Source organism: Sminthopsis crassicaudata, chromosome 3 (assembly GCF_048593235.1).
Source record: "Sminthopsis crassicaudata isolate SCR6 chromosome 3, ASM4859323v1, whole genome shotgun sequence".
In the NCBI taxonomy this organism is placed as follows: Eukaryota; Metazoa; Chordata; class Mammalia; order Dasyuromorphia; family Dasyuridae; genus Sminthopsis; species Sminthopsis crassicaudata.
The window spans coordinates 603343934-603359086 of record NC_133619.1 but is presented as its reverse complement, the minus strand read 5'-3'; the positions used below and the strand labels follow the sequence as shown (position 1 = coordinate 603359086).

Here is a 15153-nt window from a genome sequence, read left to right as displayed (position 1 = left end):
CGTGTCCCACCATCTCCCCCCATTGTCCCCGAGAGCAGGGACAGCTGCTTCTTTCTCTGTATCCCCGGTGTTTCGTCCTTAGGGAGGGCTCCAGAAATACATTTTGCATTAGACATGGGACATAGAATCAAAAACAAATACAGACCCGGCTCCCAGCCAGGTGGATGGGGAGATGTCGATGGAGACATCCAGGGACCCCGTAGTAGTGACAGACACAAATCTACAAAAGTATGCTCTTTAATGTTCTAACATGGTCAGGGCCCTGGGCCAAGCCCTCCCCTGGGCCGTCCTTCCTGTGTCTCTTCAGCTACCACGAGCACACTTTGGGGAGGAAGGGTCCTCTGCTCCCTGCGGGGAAGCCCTAGCTTCTGGGCCTCGGCATGGATGGCCACCTGCTGCCATGACGTCCGTGGGTCTGTTTTTGTGCCCCCTGCATCCTGAGCTTGAGGCAGGGGGCTAGGGCACTAGCACGGCCCTCTGGACCATGATGGCTCTCCAGATTCGGCATACCATTCCACCTCTTGGGAGAGAGGGGTAGGTTCAGTAAGCACAGCCCACTCTCCCCCCACCTTAGGTGGGAGGGCCTGGCTGACCAGCGTGAAGGGTGCGGGGAAGCTGTGGTCAGAGAGGGAAAGGGGTCCTCTGTCAACTTTGTGCCTGAATAAATCAGGGAAGGTACCTGATCCGAGTATAAACAAGGTCATCTCGACTGGCACAGGTGAGGAGCATGGGCAACGTGAAGCCGTGGTTCAAGAGCTGGGGGCAAGAGAAGAAGACAATGGCTAGTTTTCCTACAACCTTTCAACAACACTTTCCGTGTCTTATCTCAGTTTATCCCCATAACAGCCCTGACTCTGAGGCCTGGAGAGTGCAAGACAATGTCCGCTTTCCTTGAGTCCCCATCCCTTTGCCCTTAAAGAGACTGAAGCCAAAATGCGCCGCCCAGAATGGTGGAGACCTCTGGCTTGGGGCCCCCATTCTGTCCTGATCCTCCTCTCTGGCTGTCCTCAGCCAGGCAGGGCCTCTGTCCGGACTTTGGTTCCCTTCTCAAAAAAGAATCAGAAGAACTTCATCTGGAGCTCTGGGTTTGGGTTCTGGTCTTGGACTAGTTACTTCCTCTCTGATAATGGGGGGGGGGGGCTGTGCTTGCTCCCCCTTTAACATGGTTCTTCCATGATTCTATCCCATGAGACCTGGACCTGGTCCCTCTCAGCTCCAAGAGGCTGTGACAGTCCAAGAAAAAGGAAGAGGGACAAGAAGAAATCCCTCTGTGCTTACTGTCCGGATGGTGCCTGAATCCACTCCCAGCTGCTGCAGCCACTGGGTCAGCTCAGGGTCCCCTGCGGAGGCTGCTGGGCTATCTGGAAGGGAAATGGCCTGATGAGCCCGGACTCTTCCTCCCTACCTCCCCCCTCCCTGCTCTTGGGCTCAAAAATCCAATGTCAGATGGCATCTGGGAGAGCAGCAAACTGGAATCATTCTTGTTACTTAGCCAGCTATCTCACAGAGGGACATATTCCAGCCCATTTGTGCTGTGTCCCACCTCCCCGCCCAGGCACTCCAAGCTGGTGCCCTCAGTTACCGGGAGGCCCAGAGCCTAAGGTTAGAGTTGAGGTCTCCTCTACACACTGCAGGGCCTTGAGGGCTAATGCTTGGCACTGCCTCTCCTTCTCTGCCAGATGTCCCAGGAGTCTGAAAGACAAGGGGTGATGGGAAGGGCCTGATTGCCCTATATACATCCACTGACTTCTCTAAGGGACAGACAGTGTCCGTCAGTGTGCTCACCTGCCTGTCTCTGCCTTTAAGAGGCTCAGTTGTGCCATCAGGGGTATGGGATCCTCGTCAGGTGCCCTTGAGTGGCTCCTCCTGGGGGGCACGCCCCTCTGCCCAGGTTCCTGCTCTTCTTCCTCACTGCCATCCTCAGGTTCCCCTGCAGCTGGCTTCTTTAGCTCTGAAAAAACAAGATATGGGCAACAGTAGCCAGTTTGTATTTGACATGAGCAAAGGGCCCCAGGGAGGGCAATGCTAGCCTGGCCCGGAGCATTTGCTGTGGCCCCGGGCCAGAAGATGTGTCTCTTTTCCCTTCCTCTACATCCACTCCTTTACTCTCGCCCACAGTGACAACCCTGTGCCCATGAGCCCCAGCTCAGGCCTAACCTGTCCCTAGCACGGCCAGGGCTGCCCGCACAGCCCGGCTCATCAGCCCATCCAAGGCAAACATCCAGTGGGGCCGGATTTCATGCCTCCGGAGGACCCGTTTCACCTGGGGAGGGGTTATTTCAGAGAAGAGAAAGCTGAAGTCAAAGGGAAGATTGAGATTAGGGATGGGCTGAACAAGGCACTGGGAGGAGAGCCCACTGTGTCCTAGGTGGGTGAGAGGGCAGGCATGAGATCCAGGGGAGTAGCAGGGGAGGATCTGAGGGGTTTGGGAAGTTCGAGCCAAAGGAGATTGTTTCCCTGTGTCAGGAGGACACTGGTCTTTTTTCCCATGTGAGCAGGAGCAATCTTAGCAGGGATTCAGGTGGTGCCCCATGGGCAGGATTGACTTCCGGGCCAAAGGCCCTAGGGTGGTTCAGCTTGAAAGTCCCCCTCAGCCTTATCCCCACTCACAGCATCCTGGAAAGCAAAAAGGGGTCCCTGGAGTAATCCCACGCTGTGCCCCAGGACTTGAAGCTGCTCCTGCAGGGCCTGGAGCTCCTGGGCCAAATGTCGGCGGCTGGAAGAGCAAATGTAGCTCTGGAGGCCTCTCACCAGCTGGGCTACCTGCTCCCGGCTCAGGTGTGGCCCAGGGGGGCCCTAGGGAGGAAGAGAGGGGAGGGAAGGAAAGCAAAGCAGGGTTAGCTCATCAGGGCCCCGGCCTAGAGCCAGGGGATGATGCCCTTGAAATATCTCCCTTGGCAGGTCCAGGTCCAGATGTCTCAGAGCCAAGGCTTAGCAGGGTTGGTGAAAGGCGGTTGGGATGGACTGGATATGGGCAGTGGAGGGGAGGGTGGTGCCCCCAAAACAAGATGGCTTAGAGATAAAGGACCCTAGAGGCTCTCATTTGGAGACAGAGAAAGTGGAATCAAGCTCTCCCACACTGCCCACTCTTCCAGATGCCCCTGGACTTCATGTGCCTACCTGCTCCAGCGCCCGCTGCAGGCCCTCCACGATAGTGGGCAGCTCCTGGCTGAGCACTTGATCCAGCATAGCCCTCTGCTCACTCTCCTTACGCATCAGGGACCGCTGCGGGGTCTCCTCTGGAGATGAGGTCTGCTCCGTGGCAGAGTCCTTGGGCACCCTGAACATGGCATGGGGACGGTGGCACCAAGTACCTCCAGAATGGGTTAGGCCCGAGTCACTGGAACCCTGGGGACTGCACCAGCAGGAAGGTGCAGACACATTTCTGGGCACCAGGGAGCACTTGGTGCCAGGTGCAGGAATGGTCCCTGGGGATGGGGTGGACCAGAAGGGCCCGATTTGGGACCTGTACTCCCAGCTCTTGGGGAAGAGGTATCTCGTCCTCCCCGCTCAGCCTACAGTCCTCACCGGAGCTGGCTGTTGAGGGCTCCTCCTTCACTGAAGCAGCGTGTGGGGGGCAAAAGGCTGGTTTGGGGATTGGTTCCTGGGCACGGCACTGTCTGTGACTGGCCAGCCGAGGAAGCTAGGCTGACTGGCGTGACACCTGGGGATCAGACATCGTCAGGCCGAGCTCTGCCCTGCCCCACCCCACCCCCACCAGCCCAGGGCATACCTGTAGGGTGAGAGGGGTGTTGGGGTGACGTGGAGCTCCGGGCTTTACGCCGAGGCTGCAAGAAAGGGTCCCCCAGCAGGGTGGCTGCGCTGGCCCGGTGCTCGGGCTCAGGCTCAAAGGTGCGCAGGATGAAGGCTCTGGCTTCCTCAGACATGGCGCCGGGCACTGGGGGGTGGATCTTGTACATACCCACCTGGGGGGAGTAGGCAAGGTCACTGGGGCCTGCCAGCAACGCGCCCAGGCCAGCCCGGCTCACCCCACACTGGCCTGAAGGAGGAGGGTACCTGGAACATGGCGGCCTGGGGGCTGCCCAGCTCATGGAAGGGCGGGCGTCCGGTGGCCATCTCAATGACAGTGCAGCCCAAGGACCAGATGTCAGCCGCCTTTCCATAGCCCCGGGGGCCCTGGTCAATGATCTCGGGGGCCATGTACTGCAGGGTTCCTATGGGACAGATGGAGTCTGACTAAAGGCTTGGCTTCCCACGGGCACCACCTGGACCAGGAAGGGCCCAAGCCCAAGGCCTCCAGAGGGCCTCCCTTCCCCCACTGAGTCTCACCTGTAAAGGTCTCGGTGCAGGGAGTGATGCCCGCCAGCCTTTTGGAGGTGCCAAAGTCGGAGATCTTCAGCAGCCCACTGTAGGTGTTGATTAGAACATTATCCCCCTGGAAAGAGAACGTGGGTGTCCATCAGGGGCGGGGGGGGGGAACCCCAGGGCCAGGCCTGACTCCTGCCTCTGTGGAGGGGCTCTGGGAGCCCTGGAGGGGACAGATCTCTCCAACCTGGGCCCACCCTCACCTTCCCTCCTGCCCCAGAGACAAACCCCCTGTCTCCTTCCCATCCCCCCCACACCAGTGACTCTCCTCTGTCTCCCTGTGCCTCTCTGTCCCTCCCACTTCATCAAAGATTCATGGAGTAAGGCCTCAGTTTTGTATTCTATAAAATGGGAAGACTGTGCGCAGTCCCTTCTCTCCTACTGTGCTCCTGCTCATTCCCCCAGTCACTCTCTGCTGGATGCCCTGGTCCGTCAGTGTCCTTGGATCTGACTGCTGCTGAGGAGCCGCCTCCCAAGCTCTGGGCATCCGGGCATCACCAGGCCGTACTGTGGCTCCACTGAGGCTGCCCACCGCTCCCCCAGGAGCCTTCAATCCCCCCAAGCCTGGTCTTTTAATTCAAAAACTTGAGACCCCTGTGGGGCTCCCATTGGCATCTTAATCACTTTGGCCTACAATCCTTAAGCACAGTTTTAGCCCCTGCCCAGTCTTGTAATTTTCAATTTAATTTGTGTCACTTCCAAAGCACTTGTTAAGCACCTACTGGGTGCCCGAGGCTGGGCGAAGTGCCTGGACACAGACAAATGAAGCTAGTCCCCGACCTTGACCTTGAGCCTGCCTCATGGTCCCCTGGGAAGTTCCCAAGCATAACATCTAGCCTTAACTCTGCTCGTGGGTCAAGATGGTGATGGGGTCGCCCTGCAGCAGGCTGCCCTCAGTCCTTAATGAGTCCTCCTGGCGCTTATCCCTCATCCTGACCACTGTGAACCGCCCCCCCCCCCAGCAGCAGAGCCCATGCACACGGTTCTCCCCAGCCTCTGCCTCACCTTGATGTCACGGTGGATGATGTGGTTGTCATGGAGATAGCTCAGGCCCTGTAGGATCTGCCGGGTGTAGTAGCTAATGGTGCTCTCGTTGTCCTGAAGCGGTCCCCACACAGCCCGCAGCAGGGACGACAGGCTGCCTGTGCACAGGGATGGATTTATCAGACCCCATCGAGCATCTCCCACCTTCCTCCCACAGTCCCTGCTGGCCCCTCCCCGTGACCCTTGCTGAGCTCCGGATCCACAGCAGTGACCTCCCTTGGTCCTGGGTCCACAGACTCCCTGCTCCCCCCCTCCCCCCACCCCATGTTCTGGCCCACAGTTAACACCCAGATCCCTGAGCCCACAGCCCCACGTCGCAGTTCCCCTGCTCCAGCTTTCTGCCCCCAGAGCCCCGTGCCCACTGGCACACTAAGCCCTGTAACCTTAACCAGCTACCTCCGGGGACCTCCTCCATGAAAATCTTGAGGAAGCCAGCCTGACTGATGGAGCCCAGGTACTGAATGATGTTCTTGTGGCGCAAACGCTTGTGCAGGGCAATTTCCTCGTGGAGGGGCTGGGAAAACCTGGGGGCCGGGGTGAAGCGCGGTATCAGCTGTGGGCAGTGCCCTGTGCCTCGGGCCCAGCATGGCCCCCCTGTGCAACAGGGGTCTTTTGGTCACTGCCTCCGTCCGTGCCAGCCCCCCCAGAGCCAGGCCCCAGGTACCTGCTGTCCCTCTCGGGGATCTCCTTGATGGCGATCCGCACCTGGGTGCTGAGGTCCCGGCCGGCGTACACCACCCCGTAGGTGCCTTTGCCCAGGACCAGACGCTCCCCCGTTTCTGTGTACTCATAGTCAAACTGGGGCGGGGGAGGGAGGGTCAGCGGGCCCCCTCAGCCCCTCCCCCAGGGGCCCGGTCATACCACACCCACAGCGGCCTCACCTCCAGCACCTCCTTGGTGGCTGTGCCCTCGTCTCCGGGCAAGACTGGCTGGGTCACGAAGGCCTGGATCCGCTTGCAAAACCTGTGGGGACCCAGCCAGCTCCTCTGGACCTCCACCTATACCCGCTCCCACCCGGCCTGGCCAGAGGCAGCTTTTTCCATGATAGACGGGGGCAGTGCTGGGGAACCCAGCCTTTCTCAGACCCTCAGTTACCTCCCACCCAGGGCCCTGTTCCCAGGCTAGGGAGGGCATCAGCTCCAATAACTTAAGATTATATATACTAATAATAACTAAGATTTGGGAGCACCCTGTGTGGCAGCTAGGTTGTCCCCCACCTCCTCACATGACCCTCGCTCCCACCTCCCAGGGCGGTTCAGACTCAGTGAGGTCACCGAGCACACCCCTCGGCTGACCCCTGGTGAGAAGGGGACCCCTCCGTTAGCCCCGGCCCTCAGGCTCACCACTGGCAGTACTGCTGACTCGAGAAGCCCAGTTGGAAGTCCTGGGCCGTGTGGAACACATACAGGAAGCAGCAACGCTCGTCCCTCTTGGAGATGCTGGGCAGGGAGAGTTGGGAAAGGGGCTAAGGTGGGCTTGGGTCCCCCAGAGTCCCTGGGGGAAGCCCTGCCCTCCCCCAGCGGGGCGTCCTCTGCCAGGAGCGAGGAGAAGGGGGATCAAGGGGCCAGTATCTCACCTGACTCCCCGGATGGAAGCCTCAGGGAAGGTCCAGCCAGAGCCGGCAGCCTGAGGGAGAGGGGACTGGTCTAGGGGGAGTGGGGAGTCCTGGGGTGCAGGAAAGATTCTAGGCTACAGGCCTGGGAGGAAGAGATTCCAGGCCATGGGGGAGGGAAGGGCTCAGGAGATTGGGGGGGGCATGGATTGGGCCCAAAGTGTAAGAGTAGGTTAGTCTGGATGGAATAGAGGTCCATGATAAAGAGGAGGGGGTGGGGCGGGGCTGGTGAAGGGCGATGGGGGAGGGAGGGTTTCAGGCCCCCGGCACTTGGTAGGGCTCAGGACACCGGGGAGTTTGGGGGGGGCAGCCCCACCTCTGTCTCAGACTCTAGCAGGCTCAAGGTCACAGCCGCACCGGGGCTCCCCTCGGTCACCCGAAGCCTGGCCGGCTGCAGCACTTTGTTCTGCTCCAGGATCAGCACCTGGAGGGGGAGAGAGGGCTCACCCTGGGTCGGGAGCAGCCCCGGCCCCCCCCCAGCTCCCTCCCGACGTCTGCCTCCTCCGTACTGGGCATTCGTCTGTGGCGGCGAAGGGCTGGCAAGACTGTAGAAGGAAGCGGAGCCAGAAGAGGGCCCGGAGACCCACGGGCCCCGAGGGCAGGGAGGCCGGGCAGAAGTGCTGGTAGAGAAGGAAGGTCTCCATGACAGAGGCCAGGTACCTGCGGGCATAGGACAAGCTTGGGCTCTGGGCCCCGGGGAGTTGGCCCCCGCCCCCCTCCCTCAGCCTGGAACCTACCAGAGGGGGGCATTCAGCTTGTAGAGCTGCTCGGCAGCCAGCGCCACCTGCGCGGGGTCATTGGCGAGGATCTGGGCACCCAGGTAGAAGCCCACGTCCCAGTAATACTGCATCTTCTCCACGCTGCCTTTGCGGCCCAGCAGGCATCCCAGCTTCAGGCCTAAGCATGGGCAGACACTGGGCTGGGAGGGGACCCTGCCCAGGGCCCCCTGCCCCCCTCTGCTGTGTCCCCAGGGCTGGGACTCATTCCTCACACCGGGGATGTGGGAAAGGGCTGGCCTTGTCCCTGGGTCAGGGGTCTCTCTCGGGGCAGGGGGACGGGTCAAGTCACCTATCTGCCGGAGCTCATCTGAGTCCTCAAACTGGTGTCCAGCAGCCAGCAGGAGGACGGCCGCGTTGATCCCCGAGTGAAGGCTGGGCTCAGTCTCAAAGGCCTTTTTGTACCTGGCAGCAGACGCAGGGCTGGTGAGGGGGCGGGGGCCTGTGGCTGAGCCCACAGGGGGTCACCCAGGGTGGACACTGAAAGGGCCATGATCCTCCCCCCAGTGCTCCCAGAGGCCCCTGGGACTGGCAGGAGGAGGGCCAGCTCTCACCAGTGACAGGCCTGGTCCCGGTGGCCTGTGTCCGTGAAGCCAGAGCCGATAAACATGTCCTTGTAGATGCGGCCACACATGCAGTAGAGGTCGGGGGCCACGGTCCTGCTGTGCACCAGGGGCAGCAGCACCGAGAGGGCCTTGTCTCTGTCCCCAGGCCTGTTCCTCCTGGAGCCAAGGAGAGGAGGTCCTGGGCAGCGGTACCTGGGCCCCTTCAGCCTCAGTCAGCCTCCACCAGGGGCCTCTCCCCCAAGGCCTGCCCAAGGGCATCTCCCTCACCTCCACCTGGGGGCATCTCCCTCACCTCCTGCCCAGGGGCCTCTCCCCCAGGACTTGCCCAAGAGCATCTCCCCCAGCACCTGCCCAGGCCCCTCCCTCACTGTTCTATTACAGGATTCTAGATTTGGAACTGGATTCATCTACTCCTGTCCCCTCATTCGCTGATCTATGGCGGCTGAGGGCACTTTGTCTTGAGTCAGTAAGTAGGGCTCAGCCACGATGGAATTTGAGCCCGGTGCTCCTGCTCCCCAGTGCAGGTTCTTCCCATTGAACCCGAGACTCCCCGACCCGCACCCCTCCCTGTCGGCCCTGGAGCCCAGGACTCCCACACCTTCCCTCCCCCAGCCTCTGGACCTTACTGGTTGAGGGCAAAGGTGTAGTGGAAACAGATGTTGTGCTGTTCGGCCAGGTCACAGGTGGGCAGGGCCTGCAGCGTCTCCACCAGGGAGATGATGGCCCCATAGTCCTGAGGGGGAGAGGGCAGAGAGAGATGGTAGCCCCTCCCTCCCCCACATTGGGAGGATCCTTTCTCCATGAGCCTGCACATCACCTCCTACATGACATGGGAAGAAGGCTGGCCTGGGGGCCTGGCTCTGACTTGGGGAGGGAAATGGGGGGAGAACTGACAAAGAGAAGTGACTTGTACAGTCAGAGGTGGGATTGGGACTGCACTGAGTAAGGTTCTCTGACTCAGAAGCCAGGGCGCTTTCCCTTGCATCACCCCGCCTCAGTTTCCTTCTCTGTAAAATGGGCTGCCATCCTAAAATCCCTCAGCGTGGATGACACGAGCTGTAAAGTCTCCCAGAAGTGGCGCAGTACGGGCACACCTGCACGTCCCGGTAGGAGAGGAGCAGGGTCATGATGATGTCAGGGGTCAGCAGCTCCACGCTGTCCAGCCGTTTCTGCAGCCGCCCCAGCTCATGCCGAAGCTGGTCCCCAGAGAAGTGCTCCCGCACCCGGCGGATGTCCCTGCGCATGGTCTCCCGGAAGTAGCCACTGGGTGAAGGAGATGGGTGACCTCCCATGGTCTCCGCCCATCTCCCACCTCCCCGGCACCCCAGGCTCATGGCCCTCCGGGCCTTCCCTCCCAATGCCTCAGTCCCTCTTCCTCCCAGCCCTCCCTGCCATCTCCACCCGAGGTACCAGGAGGTGGTGGGCACAGCTTCCAGCAGGCGCACAAGCCTGCCCACCAGGGGGCTAAGGAGGGTCTCGGAGCCTGCCCCCGACTGGAACAAGCCCTCTGCCAGCCCCTTCATGACACCTGCATCGCCACACAGGACCCGTCCTTGGCCCGTCACCATGTAGGGGATGAAGGTGTAGCCCCCCATACAGTCCTGCAAAGGAGCCCCAGCAATGAGGGGGGCCCGGCTCCCCTCCAGTGGCACCCATGTCTGCCCCTTGGCTGTGGGTCGGGACGGCCTGGGCGGAGCGAACCAAAGCCAAGAACCACAGACTGGAAAGTGGCTGAGGGACGCGTGCACACGGGTTATGTGTGCGTGTGTCTGGAGAGGCCTGGGGAGGGGCACAAAACGGGGGAAAAGGGGACTGGGGGCCGGGCTGGACTGAGGTCTGGGCCAGGGAAGGAAGCTCCGACTCTACTCACAGCGTTTTTCTGAAAGACGTCTTCCTGCAGGGAGAAAGGAGTGAGTGAATGGGCTGGCCTCCTGCCCACCCAGGCACACAAGCACACAGGGCAGCCAGAGGGACCCCAGCTGCTCGGCCTGAGCCATTCTCCCCAAAACTCCGGGGGACATTCAGCTCCTACGGGGATCGAGAGCTGGAGGGAGCTGGAGGTCAGCCCTCTGCTCATACAGGTCTACCCCTTGCCCCCTTTGTCACAAAGGGGCGGCCCAGTGGACAAGAGTGCTAGACTCGGAGGCAGGAAGTCCGGGTTCAAATCCTGCTTTCAGAGACCTTGCTAAGGGGCCTAAGTTGAGATAAATCACTCAATCCTCATCAGGAAAATGGGGATAATAGCAGAGTTGTTGTAGAGATCAAATTTTAAAATCGACATAAATGTTAATGATTATTATTATTAAAGGGAAACTGAGGCCTAGAGAGAGCCCAGGTCCCAGAATTTCGTCAGAGTTGTGAGAGACCTCAGCAATCTTCAGGCAAGAAGCCCTGACAAGCCCTTAAGTCAAGCACTAAGCCTCGGGTACAAAGTCAAAGGTGAAAGCGCCCGCCCTCAAGGAGCTCACAAGCCACGCCTCTCCTTTTACTGATCAGGAAGAAGATGGACACTCCTCCAAAATGGTAAAGGTGGTGACTGGGGTGGGAGCAGGAGTTAGCCTCAAAACCCAATAGACTACCCAATAGCACACAGTAAGCGCTTAATAATTGCTTGGGGACTTGACTTGAACTTCCCCGAGTCTCATGGGGGGGTAATGCAGCTTGTGAAGGAGTGGTTTGTCCGAGGTCCTTCTGGACCTTTCACCCCCACCTACCCTGAGGGCCTGGAGGTCAGGCAGGTCTGCCTGGGCACAGAGAAGCACGTTGTTGGTCATGCTGAAACTCTCCCTCACTCCAAGGTGGTAGAACAAGGAGGGCTGGCCCAGGGAGCCACTCACTTCCAGCACAACCACATCTGGGAGCGGCAGGAGAGAGCGGAGTAAGGGATGTGGAGGATCATTCTCCAGGGACCCCCCCGCAGGGTGTGAAGGTGACAAATGTGGGGAGAAAGTAAAAAAAAAACTCAAGAAAGGAGTCAGGTCAGACCTAGGGAAGAAATGATGTTGTCAAACCTCTGCCCCCAACCTCAGGCTTGGTCCTCACAGCCTTCCCTCAGAGAGTAGGTGGGCTACTGCCCCTCCCCGACCCCTGCCACTGCCCCTGGCTTCTGAGCCTGGCTGTCTCCCCGAACTGCCCGAACTTCCTGGGTAGAGGAAATGTGGATTCTCCCAGGAAAGACAAGAACAGGGAGAGACTTTCCCAGCTCATTCCCCAGATTCCCACAAAGGGGTAAAAAAGGGGAATTAATTGGCACTGGACTTTAGAACCCAGGAGGTCAGATCTGGGAGGGCCCTTAGAACCCGGGATGTCAGAGCTGGGAGGGCCCTTAGAACCCAGGAGGTCAGAGCTGGGAGGGCCCTTAGATGGCAGGATGTCAGAGCTGGGAGGGCCCTTAGAACCCAGGATGTCAGGCTGGGAGGGCCCTTAGAACCCAGGAGGTCAGAGCTGGGAGGGCCCTTAGATGGCAGGATGTCAGAGCTGGGAGGGCCCTTAGAACCCGGGATGTCAGAGCTGGGAGGGCCCTTAGAACCCAGGAGGTCAGAGCTGGGAGGGCCCTTAGAACCCAGGAGGTCAGAGCTGGGAGGGCCCTTAGAACCCGGGAGGGCCCTTAGAACCCGGGAGGTCAGAGCCGGGAGGGCCCTTAGAACCCGGGAGGTCAGAGCTGAGAGGGCCCTTAGAACCCGGGAGGTCAGAGCTGGGAGGGCCCTTAGAACCCGGGAGGGCCCTTAGAACCTGGGAGGTCAGAGCCGGGAAGGGCCCTTAGAACCCGGGAGGTCAGAGCCGGGAGGGCCCTTAGAACCCGGGAGGTCAGAGCCGGGAGGGCCCTTAGAACCCGGGAGGTCAGAGCCGGGAGGGCCCTTAGAACCCGGGAGGTCAGAGCCGGGAGGGCCCTTAGAACCCGGGAGGTCAGAGCCGGGAGGGCCCTTAGAACCCGGGAGGTCAGAGCCGGGAGGGCCCTTAGAACCCGGGAGGTCAGAGCCGGGAGGGCCCTTAGAACCCGGGAGGTCAGAGCCGGGAGGGCCCTTAGAACCCGGGAGGTCAGAGCCGGGAGGGCCCTTAGAACCCGGGAGGTCAGAGCCGGGAGGGCCCTTAGAACCCGGGAGGTCAGAGGTGGGAGGGCCCTTAGAACCCGGGAGGTCAGAGCTGGGAGGGCCCTTAGAACCCGGGAGGTCAGAGCTGGGAGGGCCCTTAGAACCCAGGAGGTCAGAGCTGGGAGGGCCCTTAGAACCCGGGAGGTCAGAGCCTGGAGGGGTCTTTGACTGTTGAGTGGGGCGGGACTTTAGAATACAGAATCTTAGAACCAGGAGGAATCTTGTAACGGGGTCAGAGGGGGGTAGACAGAGCTAGACATGATCTGGTCTAACCTAAGCAGTTTCTAGAAGAGAAAAGCCAACCCCAGCTCCGGGTTCCAGGGCCCCTCCCTTCCCCGCTGTCAGCCCCTTCCCGAGGTTGTGCAAGAGGCCGCCTCTTCCCATCAGGAAGCCCAGCTGGAAGCCGGGGCGTGGCCCTGGGAGCAGGGCTCTGGGCGGGGAGCCAGGATTCCCAGCCTCTCATCCCAGTTCTGGGGTCCTGACCCTTCAGGTCCCAGGGCTCTGAGCCTCAGACAGGACGCTCCCTGCAGGCGGAAGCCCACGAGCACGATCCCGGTTTTAGGGGGAAGGTGTCTCCTTGGAAGGAGCAGTGTCCTCCAACGCCCCGCCCCCAACCCCCACGCTGGGCCCATCCCCCTGCCAGGACTGCGGCCGAGGGTCACTCGGTGCCCTTCTCTCGGCGTAGGGCCCGAAGCTGCTTAATAAGGATTTGTTTAACAGAATTGAAGCGTTCGCAGTATATCTGTCCCCTTGCGGTGGAAAAGCCATTTTTAAACAATGATTCCATGGAAAGGCCTTCGGGGAACAGCCAAGCTGGTTTCCAAACCTAGAGCAGTTGGAGCTGACTCAGGGTAAGAGTTCTGACAGCCCATAACCTAAGCTACAGAGTGGGTCCTGCCCCCGAACCCCGCCCCGAGGCTCCACCCTTCTAACCTCCCTCCCCCCCCATCCTGGAGTGTCTGGTTCTTGGCTCCGCCCCTAGGCTTCATTTCCTCATTAGCCCCACCCCCAAATTCTGAGCCCGCCTCTCCTAGGTTGTTATCCCTTGAGGTTCCTTTGATAGGTGTTTATAGACACACCTCTTTCTAAGCCATGCCCCTCACACAATGATGCTTGTTTTCTACCTTTGAGCCCCGCCCCTTTAAAGTCGCCACCCTTCTAAGCCCCACCCACTCTTCTCTAAACCAGTCCTTCAGCGGGGGGGGGGGGGGGGGGGAGGGGGGGGTGTCCCCCACCTTTAGGCTGCTTTTTATAACGCTGCCCCAGCTCTCCTCTCTATCTTCTTGAGCAATCCCCTGAGTTCCACCCACTTCACTTTTTGTCCCACTTCTATCCCTCGAATGCAGCTTCTTGATCCTCCTGCCCCAAGTGTGCCTTCTAGGCCCTGCTCATCCACTCCTACTGCAGTCCCTCCTCTGTAGCCCCGCCCTCAGAGTCCGAAGGCCCCGCCTTCCCTTCTACCGCCTATCCTTTAAATCTACCCTCTTGGCTCTTACCTTGCCCTGCCCATTCTGTTTTCTAAGCCTGGAGTCCTATCCCTCTTAGCCCCGCCCTAGGCTACAGGCCCCGCCCTCGCCTTCCCCTCCTCTGACCTTCCGGCTCTTCTAGGTTTTTCCCCTGAATCCCGCCATTCTTAACCCCGCCTCCGGCCCTGCCCTCTTAACCCCGCCCCGGCCATGCCCCGCCCCCAGGGCACTGCTTCCCCGCCCGCTCCTGGCTTACTCACCGGCGTTGTAGAAGGCGTCTAGCGCGGCGGGCTCGCCCAGCGCCACGGTCCCAAAGGGCAACGTGCGCAGCTGCGGCGCCGGGCGCGGCCCGGGCAACTGGGCGCAAGCGTCGCGGAGGCAGCGCAGGGGCAGTGGTTCGACCTCGGCCTCGGCCTCGGGCTCCCGGGTCAGCACGTAGACCACACTAAGTGGCCGAGTCCGCCCCCAGCCCCGGCCGGGGGCCGGCGGCCTCGCGGGACTCAGCGCCATGGCCAGCGGGTCCTGCCAGCAGCTCCCGGCGCGCTCCGGGCCCCGGTGGCCCGGGCCGGCCATCCCGCACCTCAGGCCGGCGGCCGCGCTGTGGCTTCAGCTCCCCGCTTTGCTGCTGCTCTCACGTGGGGGCCGGCCCCGCCCCGCGGCTCCGCCCCGCGGCTCCGCCCCGCCCCGCCCGGACTCCGGGCCTCGTGCCCGGGACACCCGTGGGCTGGAGACTCGAGGGTGCCGACCTACCAGAGGGGGAGGGGCCGTGGAAGGGGCGAGTCCGCGCTCCGGCTTGTTCCTTTCCTTGCTCGCTCTCCTTAGCCAAGTCAGTGCCTTTCCGGGCTCCTCAGTGCCCTCCGAGATCAGGCTCGGCCTGGACCTCTCCCGCGCCCCCGCGCCCCACTGGCGGATGTTGGCGAGCAGTGAGACCTCCCCCTCCCCCGTCAGTCCCGAACCCTGAACTCGGAACCTGCCTCACCCCGTAGCTGAGATGTATACAGCGCTCACAATATACTCAGATCCCAGAAAGACCCTGGGAGGGAGGTGCTGTCCCCTTTCTACAGGAGAGGAAATTGAGGTTAAATGACTAGCCCAAGATAAGTGTCTGCATTTGAACTCGTGTCTTCCCGACTGCAGGCTCATTTCTTCACCTAGCCTGGAGATCCCGATCACTTAATCTCAGCCTCAGTTTCCTCATTTGTAAAATCGGGATAATAATAGCATTTACCTCGGAGTGCTGGGATTATCAAGTGAGATGATACACACGGAAAG

General features: G+C 60.7%; 1 protein-coding gene across 2 annotated transcripts; it reads right to left on the bottom strand.

The window, feature by feature from the left end:
* Positions 1–221: 221 nt before the first annotated feature.
* MAP3K6 (mitogen-activated protein kinase kinase kinase 6) lies at positions 222–14489 on the bottom strand. 2 transcript variants are annotated; one of them, XM_074305671.1, is made up of 29 exons: positions 14142–14489; positions 11039–11178; positions 10195–10218; positions 9735–9925; positions 9419–9587; positions 8951–9057; positions 8313–8480; positions 8051–8163; positions 7720–7879; positions 7492–7642; positions 7299–7406; positions 6947–6996; positions 6714–6809; positions 6252–6333; positions 6035–6168; positions 5767–5894; positions 5332–5468; positions 4291–4396; positions 4018–4175; positions 3734–3926; positions 3529–3664; positions 3121–3280; positions 2611–2796; positions 2158–2263; positions 1786–1951; positions 1583–1692; positions 1279–1361; positions 680–756; positions 222–520 (listed from the first exon to the last, which is right to left on the bottom strand). In XM_074305671.1, the coding sequence occupies exons 1-29, from the start codon at positions 14452–14454 to the stop codon at positions 457–459; spliced, it is 3816 nt and encodes a 1271-aa protein (XP_074161772.1). In that variant the 5' UTR covers positions 14455–14489; the 3' UTR covers positions 222–456. The 2 variants fall into 2 exon arrangements, with proteins under 2 accessions (XP_074161772.1, XP_074161773.1); XM_074305672.1 differs by lacking the exons at positions 222–520; positions 680–756; positions 1279–1361; positions 1583–1692; positions 2158–2263 and having other exon boundaries at positions 1845–1951.
* Between the last annotated feature and the right edge of the window lie 664 nt (positions 14490–15153).

Coding starts and splice junctions, on each gene's coding strand:
- MAP3K6 (XM_074305671.1), bottom strand. CDS start 14,454: ATGGCCGGCCCGGGCCACCGGGGCCCGGAGCGCGCCGGGAGCTGCTGG. Junction 11,179..14,141: donor AGACGCCTTCTACAACGCCG/GTGAGTAAGCCA, acceptor TGCCGCTCCCAG/ATGTGGTTGTGCTGGAAGTG. Junction 8,481..8,950: donor TACACCTTTGCCCTCAACCA/GTAAGGTCCAGA, acceptor CCTTGGCTCCAG/GAGGAACAGGCCTGGGGACA.